General features: G+C 51.8%; 3 protein-coding genes and 11 non-coding genes across 15 annotated transcripts in view; 1 reads left to right on the forward strand and 13 right to left on the reverse strand.

The window, feature by feature from the left end:
- Positions 1 to 19,652, forward strand: part of LASP1 (LIM and SH3 protein 1) — a 116,876-nt gene that overhangs the window by 61,176 nt on the left and 36,048 nt on the right. The window lies entirely within an intron of this gene.
- On the reverse strand, positions 552 to 7,519 carry CWC25 (CWC25 spliceosome associated protein homolog). Of its 2 annotated transcripts, XR_012626304.1 has the most exons (11): positions 7,423 to 7,519; positions 6,933 to 7,105; positions 6,477 to 6,713; positions 5,717 to 5,786; positions 5,077 to 5,204; positions 4,762 to 4,831; positions 4,070 to 4,260; positions 3,411 to 3,497; positions 2,653 to 2,814; positions 1,232 to 1,401; positions 552 to 785 (listed from the first exon to the last, which is right to left on the reverse strand). XR_012626304.1 is itself a non-coding variant. In XM_074849713.1 (10 exons), the coding sequence occupies exons 1-10, from the start codon at positions 7,438 to 7,440 to the stop codon at positions 1,287 to 1,289; spliced, it is 1,251 nt and encodes a 416-aa protein (XP_074705814.1). In that variant the 5' UTR covers positions 7,441 to 7,519; the 3' UTR covers positions 552 to 1,286. The 2 variants fall into 2 exon arrangements, 1 of the variants encoding a protein (XP_074705814.1); XM_074849713.1 differs by having other exon boundaries at positions 552 to 1,401.
- TRNAC-GCA (transfer RNA cysteine (anticodon GCA)) lies at positions 8,471 to 8,542 on the reverse strand. Its single transcript has one exon. It is a non-coding gene; the product is annotated as a tRNA-Cys (tRNA).
- Positions 8,919 to 8,990, reverse strand: TRNAC-GCA (transfer RNA cysteine (anticodon GCA)). Its single transcript has one exon. It is a non-coding gene; the product is annotated as a tRNA-Cys (tRNA).
- Positions 9,348 to 9,419, reverse strand: TRNAC-GCA (transfer RNA cysteine (anticodon GCA)). Its single transcript has one exon. It is a non-coding gene; the product is annotated as a tRNA-Cys (tRNA).
- On the reverse strand, positions 9,834 to 9,905 carry TRNAC-GCA (transfer RNA cysteine (anticodon GCA)). Its single transcript has one exon. It is a non-coding gene; the product is annotated as a tRNA-Cys (tRNA).
- On the reverse strand, positions 10,267 to 10,338 carry TRNAC-GCA (transfer RNA cysteine (anticodon GCA)). Its single transcript has one exon. It is a non-coding gene; the product is annotated as a tRNA-Cys (tRNA).
- TRNAC-GCA (transfer RNA cysteine (anticodon GCA)) lies at positions 10,711 to 10,782 on the reverse strand. The gene has a single exon. It is a non-coding gene; the product is annotated as a tRNA-Cys (tRNA).
- On the reverse strand, positions 11,144 to 11,215 carry TRNAC-GCA (transfer RNA cysteine (anticodon GCA)). Its single transcript has one exon. It is a non-coding gene; the product is annotated as a tRNA-Cys (tRNA).
- TRNAC-GCA (transfer RNA cysteine (anticodon GCA)) lies at positions 11,640 to 11,711 on the reverse strand. Its single transcript has one exon. It is a non-coding gene; the product is annotated as a tRNA-Cys (tRNA).
- On the reverse strand, positions 11,992 to 12,063 carry TRNAC-GCA (transfer RNA cysteine (anticodon GCA)). Its single transcript has one exon. It is a non-coding gene; the product is annotated as a tRNA-Cys (tRNA).
- On the reverse strand, positions 14,190 to 16,549 carry RPL23 (ribosomal protein L23). Its single transcript, XM_074849716.1, has 5 exons — positions 16,433 to 16,549; positions 16,095 to 16,178; positions 15,316 to 15,444; positions 14,539 to 14,652; positions 14,190 to 14,320 (listed from the first exon to the last, which is right to left on the reverse strand). Exons 1-5 carry the CDS (start codon positions 16,443 to 16,445, stop codon positions 14,238 to 14,240), a joined length of 423 nt encoding a protein of 140 aa, XP_074705817.1. The 5' UTR covers positions 16,446 to 16,549; the 3' UTR covers positions 14,190 to 14,237.
- Positions 15,011 to 15,143, reverse strand: LOC141934452 (small nucleolar RNA SNORA21). Its single transcript, XR_012626333.1, has one exon. It is a non-coding gene; the product is annotated as a small nucleolar RNA SNORA21 (small nucleolar RNA).
- TRNAC-GCA (transfer RNA cysteine (anticodon GCA)) lies at positions 16,844 to 16,915 on the reverse strand. Its single transcript has one exon. It is a non-coding gene; the product is annotated as a tRNA-Cys (tRNA).

Genomic DNA, 19,652 nt, shown 5'->3' on the forward strand with positions numbered 1-19,652 from the left:
CCGCTCCGGCCCCGCTCTGAGGAGGCGCCAAGATGGCGGAGGGCTGAGGAGGTGGGGAGCGGCCGGAACCATGTCCTGGCCGAGGAGGGGGAGCCCCGGCTGTTGGGGGGCGAGAGCGCGGCGCTGCCCGCTGGGTCTCCCCGACTCGACCTGCGGCAGGGACGTGAGGAACGGCGGCAGGGCTTGTGCTGAGAGAGGGAACAAGGGGAAGGGCGGGGCGGAGGAAGAGGGAAAGGGGACAGAAAGCGCCTCCCCTCCTCCTCGTCCCGGAGATGGTCTCGCCCGCTTGGCGTGACGTAACCGGCCGGGCCACGCCCCGCTCTCAACGGGCCAATAAGCAGCGAGGCGCCTGGAATTATGAATGGGCTGTACACACGTCACAGGCCGCCACTTAAAGGGCCAGCAGAGGGGCCCCGGCGGCGCGGGGACCCCCGCAGAGCCCTCCCGGGGCCCGGGTCAACCCGCCCAGGGGCTGCTACGGCCGGTCACAAAACCTCCCCTTCGACAGGAAGCCCCTCCCAGGCCCAAAAGCCACAAAGAACGTTTAAAAATGACAGTAAAGTTTCTTAATATTTTTTTTTTAAAAAAAGAGATCTACACTGCTGTACATATACACATTACTTACATTACAAAATCCCAGAGAAATATTTGCTGTATCAGCTCTGCTCATTTCCTTTCCCTTCAAAGCAGCTTCCTTTGGGTCAAACCATTCAAATCTGTGAGTGATCAAATAACGGCTACAGGTATTTTGCAGACTCGTCTAACATCACCCTCCAAACCCAAACCTGAAACGGTGATAGCATTGAACAGGATTTTGTCTGTTACTCATGTAGCTTTATCAAATCCCACGAAATTAACTCACATGTGAATTTGTTCTGTTACGCTTTTTAAGGACTAACAAAAATAGGTCTTTTGCTCTGTCCTATAAAGAGCTTGGACAATCTGCCCAACGTAGAAAGCAGTCACCACCTGGTATAATTTGGTAATAACAATACACAAAAATACCAGGCAAGGTGGAGAGAGAAGGAAAAGATCTGGCAATGTGTTAAAAATAGAATACAAAGGCTCACGAGCTCTCTAACAAAGGTTTGCTTGCAAGGTCATACTCATTACAAACGTATTCACAACGCCCGAAGTCCAGAACACGCTGCAGGACCGAAATTCAGCGCCTCTTTGGGAGACAGCAACTGTTCCTGCAGAGAGCAGCGAGTCTGTGCTGGAGGTCTCTCACCTTTGGGAATAAGTGTCCATTTAACTTCTGCACAGGAGCAGAGGAAGAACAAGTTTCATCTCTGCATAAAGTTTTTTTCCAAGGCAGCGGGGGTTCTCTGAAGGGAGTGGATATTGCGTTTCACCCGATCTTCTAGGGTGGAAGTAGATGCACTCTCTAGTTTTAAGCGACTGCAGAAAATTGAACCAAAGAGAGAAATCAGAATCTCTTTCCAAATATTACACCACTTCTAGCAGGATTCACCATCCCCAACTCTTCTACCTCAATCTAACACAGAAAACAGCAAATTATTTCCTATTAAAGTCTGCGCAGAAAGAACTGAATACCTTTCAGTCTGGCTTGTAACAGATTCAATGCCTTATTTAAGGTCAGTGCTCAGAAATATATTTTCAGTAGCTCTCAAGTCTCCTCCGTCTTCCAAATATAACTAACTGTTAATTACAAATGCATCCGTCACAGGGGACTTGGTTGCTTTCTGTGAAGCAAACGAGGGAAAAGCAATGTGTTCCTGAACTGAGGGCAGCAGTCCTCTGGGAGCCTGAACGCCAGAGCTAACTGTGTTAGCTGCGGGAGAGAGAAGGGATCCTTGCGACCACTCGCTTCCTTTCACTGCTTCAGATCACACTGCTGTGCTTTTCTGAACAATCTCCTCCTGCCCATCTCCCCCTTCAAACAACGTGCCAATAAACTCAAAGTTTTTTAGCTCAACCGGTTGCTTCTGCACAGGGAAACACACAAATATCTCTGTCCACAAGAGATTTTGCTCATGGAGAAAATCTATCGTGATTTTAAGGCACCCTTACATGATCCCAGCTCTGGGCAGCTTCAGGAATTAAGTATACGTTCTCCTCCGATTAATTCATAGGTGGACAACACTATGCTGCAGCGACTCCCAAACACGTAACACTGCCACGGGATCTTTCTCACACAGCCCTGCGCTTTCTGGGAGGCCTTGTGCTGCTCCAATTTCCTTTGCCTGTCACGTGCACAAGGGACTCTAAGTTACCACCTGTGTTTAGAAATGGTCTTATTTATGTTGAGCACAGGTTTCAGTCCCACAAGCTCTTGGCACACAGACTCTCAGTGGACTTGCAGGCCTAAAACTGTTGCAAGCTCCTAAAAATAGAGAGCTTTTTCATATCTGCATGTAAAACACTAGTAGTCACTTCTACAGGTTGGTAAAAAAATAACTGGTTACCCATTCCCAAGCCTGACTACCAAAGCCATCGCAGAAAGAGCTATTTTTTGGGTTAAAAAGAGAATTTGGGAACAGTAGATGTCACTAGTTCTACTGTAAAACACAGCAGAGATGGATCTTATACCATAATCTGAAACATCTCGAACGTGGAGGCCATCGCTCACTCCTCAGCTGTGGCCTGTGTTTCCCTTGAACGAAAAAGCAAATAATAGAAGACGCTCACTTGAAAAACTTCCCATCTCGGGAGTCGAGTTTCTCCAGTTCTCGCTCCAGCTCCTCCTCCTTTCGGTGTTTCCTGAGGTTGTTTGCTCTCTCCTCTTCCCGCCACTTGGCGTTTTCCATCATTTCCTGGCGTTTACGCTCTAGTTCCTCTGGAGAGATCTTTCTATTTGTGTAGAAAACAGCGCTGCTGTGAATCAATAGCACGCTGGGCCCCACCCCCTTCTTGCTTTCCGTTCTTTAAGACGATTTACAATCCCCAAAATTAGGGGGGTTTAACAGGGTTTTCTCTTTAGTAGCCAATCAGCAGAGCTTGTAAGTACATGTCTAAATGTTCTGCTTTACCACACCCCCAGCAAGAGTCTGTTTTCTCCCTCTTTTCAGCTTTCTTGTTTTTAATCGACTGGTAAGACGATGCTGTCAAGGTCATATTTCCCTGATGACAGTGAAACCGAATGCTTCTAATTAACAGTCCACGGGACAAAGACTGACTTCACATTACTGCCTTGCACAGCAATGCGTGACACGCGGAGAACCAGCAACCATGTGAATTGGTTTGGGAAGCTGTCCAAGGTGTTAACTAACCATCAAGCTCAAAAGCACCAAACCAAGCACTTTAGGACTGCGTGTCCAACTTTCTGGACATTCGATCCAATCTGGTTTAGCCAACAGAATAAAATTCGGTTCACAGATGACACCCAGCTGTTTCACAATCACCAGGGCAACTTCCACCCAAAAGCAGAGGAACGAGATCTTGCTTACCTCGTGTAACCCGGAGTATGCTGTCGTCGATAGCTCTTTTTAGGGGAGGGGCTCCTAGCTCTCCCCTTCTCCTCCCGATTGCTATGTCTGTAACCCAGAAATACCTTTTATTAGGACAGATGAACATAATCACACCTCTAAACTTTCCCTGGATTTTTTGTAGACATTCAAAAACAAGACATCTCCCATAACTGCAGGACTGTCACCTGTCCACTTTGAAAAGAAATCCTAATCACCCTTAATACACTGCAAGTTTCCATCTATTTTTACCCAGTTTTAATTATTTCACCAGCAAACAATAAATACCTGGTACTTGATTTTATCAGCATTTAGTAAACATAATCCAACAATTATAAATACCTTTAAAAGAGACTCGGTAGCCCAAATAAAGCACAGGCACAAGCAATACCTAAAGGGTGTGCCTAGGAGGGTACATTCCCAGATGAAGAGAGCGACTGCAGACAGCGTGACCCCTCCAGGAGCTAACCTGTGTGCTTCTGCACTCTTGTACAACTGCACAGCTCCTGTCTTTACAGCCAGAACTGAGCAACAACGTGGCCAGAAGACTGAAGTGACAGATGACTAAGAGGGATTTTGATTCTAGAGAACTCCTCCCCCAGCAGCCCCAGGTTTACATCATCCAGGTTGGTCACACTCACTGTTTACTGTGTCTGGAAGGAGATCGTGACCCCCTGCACCCCGACTGTTCCGAGTTCCTCTTGCTAGAGTGTCTCTGAGGAGAGCGGGACTGGCTCCTGGACCTGGAGCGATCCCGGTGCTTGTGGGGGGCCCTCTCCTGGCCGGCAGCTGGAGAGTTCCGAGACCTGTGGCTCTGGTCAGGGTCTCTAACCTGGAATTCAAAAGTGTCTTTTAAGGAGAGACCTCCTGGAAGAGCACAACAACAACAACAACAACGTAAGGCCACAGAGGAGACCTCAGACTAAGCTAAGTGCAGGAAGGAGCGTACATTGTGGTTTGCATTTAACTTATCTCACTTCCTAGCTTCTTATCAACACCTGTGTCTAAAAAGATTATTTCTTTATCATGTTCAGTGAAGCTAATCTGCCCAGACAGTCAAGCAGCATATCTGAACAGATGGGTAACTGTGAAGAGAAACTAACTACAGCTTAACTTGAATTCAGAGTAGACAAAAGCCCTACCAGGATCTGAACAACTTTAGTTTCAAGGCTTAGATGACTCCAAATTGAATATGAACTTTTTTATAGCATGTCCCCCTCATCATCCTCTTCTAGCTGGTGAAGCAGTCTCACCACAAACTGCTAAAATTCTTGTTCTTCCCTCACTCAGAGCACTTGCTGCTGGAAGAGCTGTGCGAAACACACGTACTTACTTGCAAGCCATATCCTGACACTTTGAAAGGAGCAGGTTTCCAGGAGGAACTGTTCATCCTCTTCTGAGACCTAAAGAGAAAACAGAACAGTACTTTTGAAGCAGATGAAATTCAAGAATACAATATTTTTTTAACATTAAAATGTCATAAAAGTAATTTAATGATGCAAAACCAATGAAGTAACATATAGAAACATTTAGGCAAATTAAAAGCATTAATTGGAAAGATAAAACTCAGACAGGATTAGAAAGACATGAAAACAAACCAAATTAACCAGAAAACGTGGTGGTTTTACTACAAAACCTCAAAACATACTTATTTTTGTTTCGCTCCTCATCACTGCTGTCACTTTCACTGCTAGAGCTGCGATGCCGATGTTTCTTGTGCTTCTTCTTCTTCTCTTTCTTCTTCTTTTTCTCTTTTTTATCTAAACTGTTCTGCAGCTATAAAGCAAGACACCATTTCATTAGGAATAATCACTGTCTCTACACTTGGGCAGTCAGGATCACAACACAAAGTAACAGAGTTCTCCACGGAAAGGCTCCTGGAACAAAACCTAAACCCTTTAACAAGGTCCTCTCTCAAAACTAAAGAGCTTAATGGAGTCTTCCCTGGTGTCAGTTTGGTATCAGTGTGTGTCAAATCCCATGTCTGCAACCACCCTGTTGTACTAAACCAACCATTAACGACTAGCTAAAAAAAAAGCACACCAGAAGAGCAAGAGGAGTAAAATAACACTGAATTTGAAAGGAAGAGAAAGTAATTCCTGCTGCGAGACTGATAAGGAACCTTGCTCAGGATTTATAGAAAGTTGAATTTATGTTTTTCTGTGAAAGAATCAGGAAACAGAACTCAGCTTCTTATCCTAAACAATACTAATTCTGACCTATATCCTCCCCTTGGTGCCAGGTATTCTGTGCTTTGAGTCTGTAAAGGAGCACTGAGATACACCTACCAATTCTTTGATTTTCTTCATTTTAACAGGATTATTCAAAACTTCTCTCTTCTTTTCCTCCTCCCTCTTTCTAAAGCAGGAAAAAAAAATTATTAGTATTTTCAGACAACTGAAAAGATCATATTTTCATGAAAGATACCAATCAACTGCAAGCTCTAAAAACATATAAAGCAGGAAAACAGGCATGTTTTGTACATTCAGCAAAGTAAATCCAATTTAGGAGTGTGTCCATTTCTTCACCACTTAAGAGTGCAACTAGTAGGGTAAATAAAAATGTTACCATCAATCTGCCTACAATGCTCTCAGAGCAGACCGGATATATTTATTCACATAAAGGGTGAATTAAGCTGGTAGAGATGAATCAATGCAGAATAAAAATCTTTGCATTTATATCTTTTCCACCTTACAGCTCGATGATCTATATGATGATCATCAGCTCATTCAGATGACAAAATCTTAGATTTGAAATCAAGTCAGCAAAATTATCCCAAAGCAGCAAACTGACTCAAATACGTTATTTGAGATTATACTGCCGTGTCTAAAACACACAATCAAAATCCTACCAGTCGTGTAAGTGGCCGGTGACCTCTCTGCGGCCAGGACTGCCACCTACAGCCTAGAGCTCACAAACAGGCAGACTCAGCTTTGAGAAACAGGCACAACAGTGGTCTTTACAAAGAGAAATAAGACGGCTCTGAGCGAGTTACTAATATTAATGCTCTGCCTCCTCTACTACTGCTCTCAGCTCCACGTTTAGTACCTTATCATGAAAAGCGGATCCTCCCGGATTTTGTTTGCCATATCTAGGACAGAATTGGCACCTGTCTTGGCAAAAATGGAGCCTGGGAGAAGCCCTGTCTCATTGGAACAGCCTGCATCCTTGTCTTCTGTCTTCTCAAAGACGTATTTGTCCACAGGGCGACCCATAAGATATTCCTCTCTGTTCACCATGCCTCCAGGACCCTGGTACATCCACTCCAACTTCTCTTCTCTTTTCCTGTTGAAAACAAGACCGTCTTATTTTCCTTCTCACAGCTCTGAAATTACATTTTAAGGCACTAGCTTATGAAGGTGAGTGGAAACATTTTATCATCAGAGACAGTAAATCCATGGCTCGATCAGGGGCACCAAGAGCACCCACACCTCATCGGCCCCCCAAGGATGGCCAGGGCTGGTTACCCCAAATCTGGCGGGGGGGGTACCAGCACCACCTCACCTGACGGTGCCCATGTCCTCGGCGTATCGCTGCATCTCCTCACGCGCTCGCTCCTCCTGCAGCTCCCGCTGCAGCTCTTCGATCTTCTTCCGCTCGGCCTCATGTTTCTGCTCGGCTTTCCACACCTTCTCCACATTGCGCAGGGTCTGGGGGTGCCAGCTCTTCTTCAGGTTCTGCAGGAGGGGGGATAACAGACCGGGCCCGTTAATTAAAGGGCCACCTTCCCCCGCCGCTGGCCGCGGGGAAGGGCCCGCTCCGAGTCACGCTCGCCCGCAGCCCTTCCACCGCGAGGTCGAGGCCCGCAGAACGCCGCCCGCTCGTTCCCACCTCGCCGAGACCCGCTGCGACCGGCGGCGAACGGCCGCAGGCCCCGGCGAAGCCGCGCGTCCCGGCCCCGTCGCCCGCCCGCCCGAGCCCCAGCCGCCCCCCGCAGACCCGGGGGAGACTCCCGGCCCCTCTCGGCCCCCTCCGGGCTCGGGACCCTCCTCACCAGGTCGCCTCCCCCCATCGCGGCGGTCGGTCGGGCGAGCGCGCGCTTCCGCCGCGGCTACCGGGCCCCGAGCTGCGTCATCACGGCACGCCCGCTACGCGCGGCGCGTCTCAGTGTCGTCACTTCCGCCGCGGCGCCGAGGGCAGCCGGTAAGATGGCGGCGGAGCTGAGCCGGCCCCGCCGCGCCTCCCGGCGCCGTGCGGTGGGGAAATGGAGCGATCTGGAAGCCCCAGCGGGAGCTCCCCGGGTAGCGGAGCGGGTTGAACGGCGGGGAGTCGGCGAGGCTGCCCGGTCCCTGCGGGTGTGGAGCCCCGAGCGCCGCCGGTCCCGTCCAGGCAGGGCCTGGTGTCGGTCCTGTCCCCCTCAGTGGCCGATACCCCGGGGGCTGCAGCGCTGGAATTCGGGTGCTCCTGAGCGAAAGTTCTCCCGCGCAGTCGCACAAGTGCGACTGTCGCAAGCGCTGGGTGATTCCGTGGTTTCTGGCGGCGGACGGGGACGGGCTTAGAACCGGTGACCTCCCCGTTCCCAGCCCGGCGCGTTGCCCCGGAGCCATCGCGTCGCGCCCAAGACCCTCCCCCGAGCGCCCCGCGCCGGGGACGCGGCTCAGGGGCAGAGCGTCTGCCTGCGGGGCCAGAGGTGCGGAGTTCGAGCCCCGGGCGGGCCCGAGAGCGCTACATCTCACCTCAGCAACCTGACCACAGACTGATCATCCATCCCAGCTCCCTGCGGAAAACATTTGGAGAGATCTTCACTTCTAGAAAGACATTATTATACACAGTTACAGTTTAAATACTGTTTATACACATGTCTACTGTTTAAATTAAGTACTCAAACAGGAAAAACTAGACCAGCAGCAACTCACCTGAGCCACCTTATTTGTGCGTACGTGCAGTACTTCAGAGAAGAGACAGAAAAACGTCAAAGTCTGATTTCACGCTTGGCAAAAGATCACCGAGTGATTTCCAAGACCTCAGAGGGGTAAGAAAGTCGCTTCACAGTCTACTGTGAGGAGATTTGAGGAAAAAAAGGGTGAAAAAGCAGCTAAAGAAGGGGGCACCTGGAGTTGAACCAGGGACCTCTTGATCTGCAGTCAAATGCTCTACCACTGAGCTATACCCCCCACGCATGAAGCCTTCACAACGACGTTTTAAAAACATTTCTCCAAGACAGACAAGTTTTTATGCCCACTGGTTACATTCCCTTACTTGACAGCCCACCACACACCTTAATGTGCCTGCCAAAGGGGGTACAAGCAGTTAAATATGATAAATTATGATAAATGTAACAACTACAGAGACAAGTACACACAGACAGTGAGTAGTTACTCAGTGCACAACCCCTCCGGTTTCCTTATAGTCAGGGGCTCAGGACCTTGAGTAACGGAGCTCAGAAACCAGCGTTCACTGCACAGCACAAGCCCAGGAGACCCAAGAGGAGCTCTCCGTCATCTTCCTGTAAGAAATTCTGGCAAAAGAAGGGTTGAAGGAGAAGAAAAGAGGGGGCACCTGGAGTTGAACCAGGGACCTCTTGATCTGCAGTCAAATGCTCTACCACTGAGCTATACCCCCCACACATGAGGCCTTCACAAGGACATTTTAAAAACATTTCTCCAAGACAGACAAGTTTTTATGCCCACTGGTTAGATTCACTTATTTGACAGCCCACCACACACCTTAATGTGCCTGCCAAAGGCTCTGCAGGGAATTAACTACACAGAATCAGAAGAGAGACAAGTACACACAGACAGTGAGTAGTTACTCAGTGCACAACCCCTGCAGTTTCCTTATAGCCAGGGGCTCGGGATCTTGAGTATTGGAGCTCAGAAACCAACGATCACTGCACAGCACAAGCCCAGGAGACCCAAGAGGAGCTCTCCATCCTCTGTGACAGGTTTTGGCAAAAGAAGAGTTGCAGGAAAAGAAGAGAGGGGGCACCTGGAGTTGAACCAGGGACCTCTTGATCTGCAGTCAAATGCTCTACCACTGAGCTATACCCCCTGGGTTAATACTCATGGAAGGAGCAATAAAAAACTTCATACATAGCTCCGATTCTGTGCTGCTTGGATTGTGCCACATGACAGCACCCTCTCTGGCACACTCATGTACAAGCAAAACTCTGCACTGAAAGGTGCTGCACACAATCTGGAGACAAATTACTCAGACAGGGTCTAATTACACACACAAACTAGAGCCCTGGCAGTTTCCTCATGGATCAAAACAACTACTGCAACAGCCAAGCAACCAACATTAGGTCTTTGCTTCGTTACTGGCACAGATACTGATTTTCACAGGAAGTGTTTCATCAAGTGCTCAGTATCTTGAATACTCAAGTTCAGAGACCCGCCTTCTGCACACAGCAGATCCAAAACTGGAATGCTCCCCAGGCTTTTTCCTGGCAAAAGCACAACCCAAAGGGGGCACCTGGAGTTGAACCAGGGACCTCTTGATCTGCAGTCAAATGCTCTACCACTGAGCTATACCCCCTGCACATGGGGCCTTCCCAAGGACATTTTAAAAACATTAATCCAAGAGGGACAAGGTGCTGCAAGGACTGGGCAGACTCTCTTATTTGACAGCCCACTGCACACCTTAATGTGCCTGCCAAAGGCTCTGCAGAGAATTACTACACAGAATCACAAACAGAGACAAGTACACACAGACAGTGAGTAGTTACTCAGTGCACAATCCCTGCAGTTTCCTTATAGTCAGGGGCTCAGGACGTTGAATAACGGAGCTCAGAAACCAGCGTTCACTGCACAGCACAAGCCCAGGAGACCCAAGAGGAGCTCTCCGTCATCTTCCTGTAAGAAATTCTGGCAAAAGAAGGGTTGAAGGAGAAGAAAAGAGGGGGCACCTGGAGTTGAACCAGGGACCTCTTGATCTGCAGTCAAATGCTCTACCACTGAGCTATACCCCCCACACATGAGGCCTTCACAAGGACATTTTAAAAACATTTCTTCAAGACAGACAAGTTTTTATGCCCACTGGTTACATTCCCTTACTTGACAGCCCACCACACACCTTAATGTGCCTGCCAAAGGGGCTACAGGGGGTTAAATATGATAAATTATGATAAATATAACAACTACAGCGAAAAGTACACACAGTCAGGCAGATGTTTCTCTCACAGGGCACAACCCCTCCGGTTTCCTTATAGTCAGGGGCTCAGGACCTTGAGTAATGGAGCTCAGAAACCAGCGCACAGCCCAAGCCCAGGAGACCCAAGAGGAGCTCTCCATCATCTTCCTCTGAGAAATTCTGGCAGAGAAGGGTTGAAAGAGAAGAAAAGAGGGGGCACCTGGAGTTGAACCAGGGACCTCTTGATCTGCAGTCAAATGCTCTACCACTGAGCTATACCCCCCACACATGAGGCCTTCACAAGGACATTTTAAAAACATTTCTCCAAGACAGACAAGTTTTTATGCCCACTGGTTAGATTCACTTATTTGACAGCCCACCACACACCTTAATGTGCCTGCCAAAGGCTCTGCAGGGAATTAACTACACAGAATCAGAAAAGAGACAAGTACACACAGACAGTGAGTGTTTACTCAGTGCACAACCCCTGCAGTTTCCTTATAGTCAGGGGCTCGGGATCTTGAGTATTGGAGCTCAGAAGCCAACGATCACTGCACAGCACAAGCCCAGGAGACCCAAGAGGAGCTCTCCGTCATCTTCCTGTGAGAAATTCTGGCAAAAGAAGGGTTGAAGGAGAAGAAAAGAGGGGGCACCTGGAGTTGAACCAGGGACCTCTTGATCTGCAGTCAAATGCTCTACCACTGAGCTATACCCCCTGCACACACCTGCCCACTCGCCAAACATGGAAAGCGTGTCCTTCCCCAGCCTCTGGCCTCTCTTTCCCGTAGGAATCAGATCCTGCTGCAGAAATCACAAGACTGAAACGCGACAGCACCAAAGACCTTGCGTCACGGCACTCCAGCACCGGAGACAGACGCTGCCTCTCTACTTCACGCACCAGACGACCTTGGCCCCGTTCCTCTCCAGCCACCTCTCCCGTTCCTCCCCCAGTTTCACTCGGTTCTCTTTCAGCACACTGTGACTTGACACAGCAACTGCCTCAGTCTTGGACATTTTTCCCATGCTTTGCAGCTCCAACTGTAACATGAAAAGGAATTATTAGGAGAGGGAGCTGAGCTGATCTTACCAGTTAGCCTTGCAGTGAACAAGCACCCCAAAATCCCAAGAAAAGGAAAAGGGAGGGGGCACCCGGATTTGAACCGGGGACCTCTTGATCTGCAGTCAAATGCTCTACCCCTGAGCTATACCCCCTGCTGCCACACAACTGTCCAGCAGAAATCTCCTGGCTAATTGTCTCACATCAAACCCCTCCAAATTTATCCTAGGACAAAAAGCAGCTTCTCATGAAATACTTATCTCTTTCTTTGCAAACTCCTCCCTGATTCTCCTCTTCTCTCGTGGGAATCTGCTGCTTTATCTCTGGCCAGCACCCGATCAGACAGAGGTTGGAGCCTGCAGACAGGTTATGGGAAAAGCATTGAAATAAAGAGCTCCAAAGCAATGTTTTCTGGAGAAAAAGAAGGAAAAGGGGAGGGAGCACCCGGATTTGAACCGGGGACCTCTTGATCTGCAGTCAAATGCTCTACCCCTGAGCTATACCCCCACCTGGGCAGCACTCCCAGGTACGGCTGCTTGTGGCCACGGACGAGGCGGCTCTGCTGCATTCCACCACCTGCACTCACCGCTCCTGCCACGCTGCCTCTCTCACACAACGGCCCTGGCGTTACCCCTCGGGTCACCTTAAACCCCTCCCCACCTCTCTCACCACACTTACAACCAGGCTCCTGGCAGCCAAGCTCATGAATTCCCAATTATCCTTCTCTAAATCATCCCATTGTGGAGAAGAACGAACACTGAAACACTGTCTTCAACACGCCGCTGACGGCGCTGGGCTGCACCTCTGTTTGGTCTCGGGGTGTGCCCTGCCCTTTGAAAGCACAACCGGCCTCACAGAGAAATACCTGCCACGACACCTCCCACACCCCCCACAGCCTCTCTGTCTTCCCCAACTGGCAGCCCAAAGGCAGGTGATGCCCAAAAAGAAACACCCAAAGCGTTTCATCCAACTATCGTGCCATACCCTGCCTCAGAAAAACATCCCTCACAAGTCAAAACTCCAGCACGAGCTGTTAAAATAGATCAAGGGAGAACACTTTTATTTTAGCGGTGGTTCCTTACTCGTAAGCAGGTCTCTGCACCTCGCCCCAGGTCTGAGGAACAGCTCCTTCATCACCAGCCCACTGGAAAGATGCTGACGGCTCAGAAAGAAAGAGCTCGGCTCCAGCCGCAGGTCTGGAGCGCTGTGGTGACGGCCAGAGCACCCACTGGGCCCTTCCATGGGTGCCAGGTCTGCTGGGAAGAAGCTGCGACCGCTCGCAGGGTCCGTGGAACGGCCTGTAGAAACGAGAGTGGCCTTCAGTCCGTGTGAGTCCTGTTCCAAGCTTCCCCTCCCCAGCCGCTGCCAGTGCACAGCTCCCAAGGATCCAGTGGGAAAGTCTGAGAAACCATTTTCAGGCCACAATATTTTGCAGATTCATGTCAGGCCAACCAGCTGTTCAAAACCACTTTACAACTCACTGCAAGACCCTGGTGCTCTTGTCCATCGTTACCTGTGTGTGGTACAAAATCCCTGAGGCTCTGCTCCCTTTCACGACCCTCCACGATAGCCCCTCTGCATGGAAAGCATCAGGAATACCACAAAAGTATCAGAAATCTTTAAGCAGAGGGAAATTGAAGTGTGCTGTGAGAACAGCTTCGTGCCAGGGCCCGTGCAGCCAAGCCCAACCGCACCAGGGGCTGCCCGAGGGAGGAGCTGCGTGTGCGCTGGGGTCAACCTGGGGGCCACGACAGCCAGCACAAAGTCACCCCCACTTCCACTCGTGAGCCCGGGTACAAGGCAGCCTCCCTGCCCCTCCTGTGGCCCTCGCTCAGGAGGGGCGGACAAGCTGACCTGCAGTTCACAGCCAAATATTCCTTCCTCTGCTTCAGCCAGGACACCAGGAAAATCACAACTTCACACAGCACAAGGAGTTTTTGCACAGACATACCTTCCAACTCGGATCTCGGAGCCTTTCTTCATCTTGAAAAGTTCAGATCACCCCTTCTACTTGCAATTAGCAATCAGTGACCACAGGGCCTGTTTCACCACTGATGGGGGCGTGGGGGCATGTGCTTCAGCCACCACCTCAGCCAGCAGCAGTGGGCTCGATGTGTCCTTGCAAGTCTTCAGCAAGGCCTAAGAACTGTTCTTCAGAGCCCGCCGTCCACAACGAACTCTGCAGCTCACGGTACAGATCACTTTCCAGGCAATATTTTTCCCCACACACAGAATCAGACCGGTATCTCTAAGCAGTTAAAATTGCCCATTCTGGAAAAAAAAAAAAAAAAAATCCAGACCTACAATTCTGAGAGCCCCTGTACGACACCTGCTTGCGGAAGGGCTTTTGTAGACGCCTCCCAGTTTCTATCTGTGCGTAAATTGGACTGATTCAGTCAGTATTGCTAAGATTTAAGTCATTCCAGTGCAACCCCCTTCCAGATATTTTCCAATAACATAGGAACCTGCCTGAAAAACAGAGTTATCACTGGATATTAAAAACGCCAAATCCCATTTTCCTGCTGAATCCATCCACACAAGGAGCTCTGTAAAAAGGTTTCCCAGCACGACCTCCCTCATTCTAACACCGTCCTGCTCAGCAGAGGAGGGCGCTTTGGCAAGAAAGACACTACTTATTTGGTACAAGGACTTTTATTTTATCTCTGCGAAGATGAACACGTCTATGCAATGCTTCCTGCGTTGGAGGCTATCCTGGGCCACAGATCCGCACACTCCTTAGCCACAGGGCCTGTGATTGCAGAGCCTGGAGAAGAGAGAAAGACGACGGCGCATTAGAGGCCTGAGTAGGTGCAGAGACTGTTCAGGGCAACGTTTTACACAAACACTATCTCAGCCCGACTGCGTTTTTCCTGTGTCTGAGGAGAATCTGGGCCCTTCACAGCGCAGCCCTCTGGCAACGCCGACCCACCACCCCTCTCCGCGTTCCCCTTTCGCCCACTGCAACCAGATCCTCGGCCGTACCTTTCATTTCACCTTTATTATTTACTATCACTCCTGCGTTGTCTTCAAAATAGAGGAACACCCCGTCTTTTCTCCTGTACGATTTCCGCTGCCGAATGACCACTGCTGGGTGGACTGCAAAGAGAAACCAGCAGCTCAGTATCACAAACATCCTGTTAAGCTCCCGGTCCAGCAACAGATACCCCAGAGGAAGTTCTGCTGCAGGTTCTAACTCAAGGCACAGGTTTGGGGTGGTCTGGTTTTTTTTTTCCCCACATCTCATATTTGCAGCACTTCACGAAGAAAAACTAGTTTAGAGTTAATAGGGCACTTAAAACTGACCGTGTAACACAGCTGCATCTGCACTTGGACAATTTCAGTGTTTTTCCACTTTCCCACCTTTATTTTTAAGGATATCATTAATTCACAGACAATATTCAGCAAGAACTCCTCCCTTCCCCTCCAGAACAATAAAAAAGCCTTTTCCAAGGCAGAATGTCACACCACTGATTGAAATAAACAGCACAAGCTGCCACTTCACCCAAAAGTGATGCCTTTGCTCTGCCCTTCCACGACAACTCGCTGAGCCACTGCACGCAGACCCAACGTGTGCTTTTTAGAAGGGTGGAGGTGATGCTCCAGGGACTCGGTGCCTGCCTTCCGCATCAGTTCGAGGGAGGAATCACGCTCCCCTCGGATGAGTGGGCTGCTTCCGTGCCCCTCAAAGGGAAGTGGGCAGGCTCCCGGCAGGAGCTGCCCGTTGGCGCGGCGGGACTCGCCGCTCCTCTCCGCGCTCACCCTTCTTCCTCAGCTCTGGCTTGCCCTTCTTGACAGTTGCCATCACCATGTCGCCCACACCAGCCGCTGGCAGCCTGTTCAGGCGCCCCTTGATCCCCTTCACGGAGATGATGTAGAGGTTCTTAGCACCTGCGGAGAGATGCACCGGTGTGAACGGGGCTGTCGGGGAAGGCGCTTCCCCTGTCAAATCACCGATTGAGGCGAACAGCACGGGCTGCCGCGTCACCCAGGAGTGGTATTTTTCACAGAATCATCTCGCTTGGAAGGGACCTTGAAGATCATCTAGTTCAACCGTCAACCCAGCACTGACAGATCCCAACTCCACCAGATCCCTCAGCGCTGGCTCAACCCGACTCTTCAACCCCTCCAGGGATGGGGACTCCCCCCCCTGCCCTGGGCAGCCCATTCCAACGCCCAACAACCCCTTCTGCAAAGAAATCCTTCCTAAGAGCCAGTCTGACCCTGCCCTGGCGCAGCTTGAGGCCATTCCCTCTTGTCCTGCCGCTGGGTCCTTGGCTCAAGAGACTCATCCCCCCTCTCTGCACCCTCCTTTCAGGGAGTTGGAGAGGGCCAGGAGGTCTCCCCTCAGCCTCCTCTTCTCCAGACTAAACCCCCCAGTTCCCTCAGCCGCTCCACGACATCTCACTGAGCCACAAGCACAGACCCAACAAGAGCTTTTCAGAAGGAAAACTGGTTTTTACAAACTCGTTCCACAGCCGCTCGCCCGCTGCGTTCCAAGGGCCATCTCCTCCCCAGCGGGCAGCCCCGGCCGCGCTCACCTGTGTTATCGGCGCAGTTGATCACAGCTCCCACCGGGAGACCGAGGGAGATGCGGAACTTCGCACCGGAGGAACCGCCGCGTCCTGCGGGTCGACAAGAGGATTAAAACCGCGATCGACGGAGCGCAAACGGCCGCCGGGCAGCGGGGAGCCAGCGCGGCCTGCGCCTCCCCGGGAGGGGCTTAGTGACACCGGCTGCGGCCTCCGCGCCCGGCCGAAGCCTGACGCCGCTCCCCAGCTCCGCCAGACCCCGCCCCAGCACCGATCCGGACACCCCCGGTTCCGGGACACCGGATGGAGACGGATACCGCCGCCCCCCCCACCCCAGCCCATCTCACCTCGCTTCGACATCTTGGCGCCGGAAGAGAAAGAGACGCGCGCAAAGCACGCCGGGATATGGGGTTGCCCCGCCCCTCCCGATGTCACGTGGCGAGGCCGGCCGGGCTCACGTGGCGGCGGCGGGAAGTCACGTGACGCTGGCTGCGGCGCCCCCTAGAGGCGGCGGGAGAGCGCACGTGGCCCCCCCCCCCCCCCCGCCCCGGTACCGGCAGCACCGGGAGCAGCCGCGGCCCCCACAGGGCCCCGCTCTGGGGCCGGACCTGGGGTGCGCCCCGGGCAACGGGGAGAGCTTTCGGACCGCCCCCCGCCGGAAATAATTTGGGCCGAAAAATCCTTTTTAGATGTTTAGTTTCGGGGTAAGAGGAGATGATAAAAAGGAAAGAAAAAACGGGGAAAAAAAAATTAAAATAAGGGGGCACCCGGATTTGAACCGGGGACCTCTTGATCTGCAGTCAAATGCTCTGCCACTGAGCTATACCCCCGCCCGCCCAGCGCTCCGCTCCGCGCCGCCTTCCCCGCGCCGCCGCCGCCGCGGAACCTCCGCCCCTCCGTTCCCGGGCGGGGACCGGCGGTCACGACCCCCCCGGCTCGTTCCATCGGCACCGCCCAGGCAGGAACCGGCGGCCACGACCCCCCACGGGCAGGGACCGGCGGCCACGACCCCCCCGGCCCGTTCCACCGGCATCGCCCAGGCAGGAACCGGCGGCCACGACCCCCCACGGGCGGGGAACCGGCGGCCACGACATCCCGCCCCGGTGCCGCTCGCACCACGGGGGCTACGGGGCCATTTACCCGGGAGCCGCCAAGCAGGAGGGTTCGGTGGAGCGGTTCCGCCCCTCCCGATGGGACCCGGCCAAGCCCGGGCTGGCGAGGAGCCACGTGCGGGGGTTCGGGGAACCGAGAGCGTGGGCAGAAGAGCGGGAGCAGTAACGCGTTATTTTCCAAGCTGGTGTAAAACATTTGCAGGCAGCCGAGTTCTGCCCACGATTCCCGGCTCCTGCCGGGAGCAGCTCTGGCAGGAGAGCGGCCACAGCGCGGTTCATCCCTCGTCCCGCTCCCGCCAGCAAGTCAGGAATTTTTTCAGTGTTATCTGAACGAATTGCCCTTGTCCGGCTTTTGCCTCCACGTGGATTTCTCAGCCCTAGTGATTCTGCAAATTCCAGTGTCATTTAACCACAAAGTGAAAGAGATTTTTTGCCTAGTGGCAATAAATGATTTTTTATTTCCTCAGGGATTGCCTAAATCTAATTTCAGGAGGAAAGCACAAGCGATGCTGCTTGTAATATTTCATCTCCCCGCTCCTCTGAGCGCTCCGTGTCGAGCTAAGAAAGTGTCTTGACAGCTTGAAAGCAAATAACGGGAAATATATATTTAAGATAATAACTTCAGAAAGCAAAAGAGTATCCTGTCATTTCATGGCTATAAAATCAACCGCTAACAGTAAACATGTGGTTTGTAGCTAATGAGAGACAAGTACTGATGCATCGTCTGGCGTAAGGATGTGTGGTAGCACGGCATGTCCCTTAAATGGGGTCCCGGGACGTCACCTCGCACCCGTCACCCCACAGAGTCACCAGGAGGAGGGTGCGGGACCAATTGAGGGGCCGGATGCTTCAGACACCAGACGTGGTGCAGCTCAGAATCATCTCGGTTGGAAGGGACCTTGAAGATCATCTGGTCCAACTGTTAACCCAGCACTGACCATTCCCAACTCCACCAGATCCCTCAGCGCTGGGTCAACCCGACTCTTCAACCCCTCCAGGGATGGGGACTCCCCCCCTGCCCTGGGCAGCCCATTCCAACGCCCAACAGCCCCTTCTGCAAAGAAATCCTTCCTAAGAGCCAGTCTGACCCTGCCCTGGCGCAGCTTGAGGCCATTCCCTCTTGTCCTGGTGCTGGTTCCTTGGCTCAAGAGACTCATCCCCCCTCTCTGCACCCTCCTTCCAGGGAGTTGCAGAGGGCCAGGAGGTCTCCCCTCAGCCTCCTCTTCTCCAGACTAAACCCCCCCAGTTCCCTCAGCCGCTCCCCATCAGACCTGTGCTCCAGACCCTGCACCAGCTCCGTTGCCCTTCTCTGGACACGCTTGAGTCATTCAATGGCCTTTTTTGGAGTGAGGGGCCCAATGGGAAAAGCTCGTGGAAAGAAAAATAAAAAGAGAAAGAAAAACAGCAGCTGGAGCTGGGCCTCGGCGGAGCAAAGCCCTCGGCCGCCCCCGGGGAGCAGCGGCAGCTTCGCCGTCCGCAGGAACCGGTGGCGTGGCCCTAAAATGTCTGGGTGACGAAAAACCTCCCTCACCCGACAGCGTCTCCTGCGCCAAGAGAGGAAAAACCACCCACAACATCCCAAAGAGCTGGATAAGCAGAAAAACTCATCTTATTTTAAGCTGCGATGGGCCAGGAAAGGGTGGGAGGCTGGTTCGGGGGGCTGGGAAGCGTTGGGCGAGGTGATCAGAAAGGGAAGGAGTGGGCGCCTTTGTGAGAGGATCCGATAAGCTGCGTTTAAAACGGAGGAAGCCAATTTTAAGCCGCATCCTGAAATGAATAAGGGGGAAGAGAGCCGAGCGCAGCCTCGTTTGATGTGGGTGTGCTTTATTAAAGCCCGCCTGCAAATAGCGATTGCCGAGGCTTGTTCTTTTGTAACAGGCTCCGGGGGAAGGGGAATTAAGGTGTTATCTCCGGAGAAAAATTGAATTCATGTTCTTACTGAAGCTTTTTGTCATGTAATAACCTGAATCGACCCAAATCGACGCTGCCCACCTGACTCGCTGTCGTGCACACGCAGGAAGAACCAGCACGACCAGGGTTACCCCGCAGGGCCGGATTTGACCTTGCAGAGAGGTCCGAGCGCTCCTGCTCGCGTTCGGGTGGGTGCATTTCGCTAGAATTACACCCAAAATCCAAACCTGGTTTCGCTAGAATCGCGCCCAAAAGCGACGCCCGGGAATTGGATTTGAGAAACCGTGGCGCCAAGCGTAGCCCTAGAAGTGAGGGTGCTCCTGCTCGCCCAAGCCGGTCTCTCGCCCTGTTTTTGTGGGTTGTTTCCCGTTTAAAAAAAAAAAAAAAAAAAAAAGCGTTTAAAATGTTGTTTCCTGTTAAAAAAAAAAAACGTTAAAAATGTTGGTTCCCGTTAAAAAATGAGGTGGAACTCTGCAGCGATGGGAGAATCGCTCTCCTCCCCCTCCACCTGCGTGGGGTTGTCGCGGCGTTTTCCTTTTCGCTG

This window comes from Strix aluco, chromosome 24 (assembly GCF_031877795.1).
Source record: "Strix aluco isolate bStrAlu1 chromosome 24, bStrAlu1.hap1, whole genome shotgun sequence".
Lineage (NCBI taxonomy): Eukaryota > Metazoa > Chordata > Aves > Strigiformes > Strigidae > Strix > Strix aluco.

Excerpts from the sequence above, each read along its gene's own strand:
- RPL23 (XM_074849716.1), bottom strand. Across the intron at positions 15,445-16,094 it reads CAACTGCGCCGATAACACAG|GTGCTAAGAACCTCTACATC; the intron begins GTGAGCGCGGCC and ends ATCTCTCCGCAG. Across the intron at positions 14,321-14,538 it reads TAATAAAGGTGAAATGAAAG|GCTCTGCAATCACAGGCCCT; the intron begins GTACGGCCGAGG and ends TCTCTTCTCCAG.
- CWC25 (XM_074849713.1), bottom strand. Across the intron at positions 5,205-5,716 it reads TGAAGAAAATCAAAGAATTG|CTGCAGAACAGTTTAGATAA; the intron begins GTAGGTGTATCT and ends CTTGCTTTATAG. Across the intron at positions 2,815-3,410 it reads CATACTCCGGGTTACACGAG|AAAGATCTCTCCAGAGGAAC; the intron begins GTAAGCAAGATC and ends CTACACAAATAG.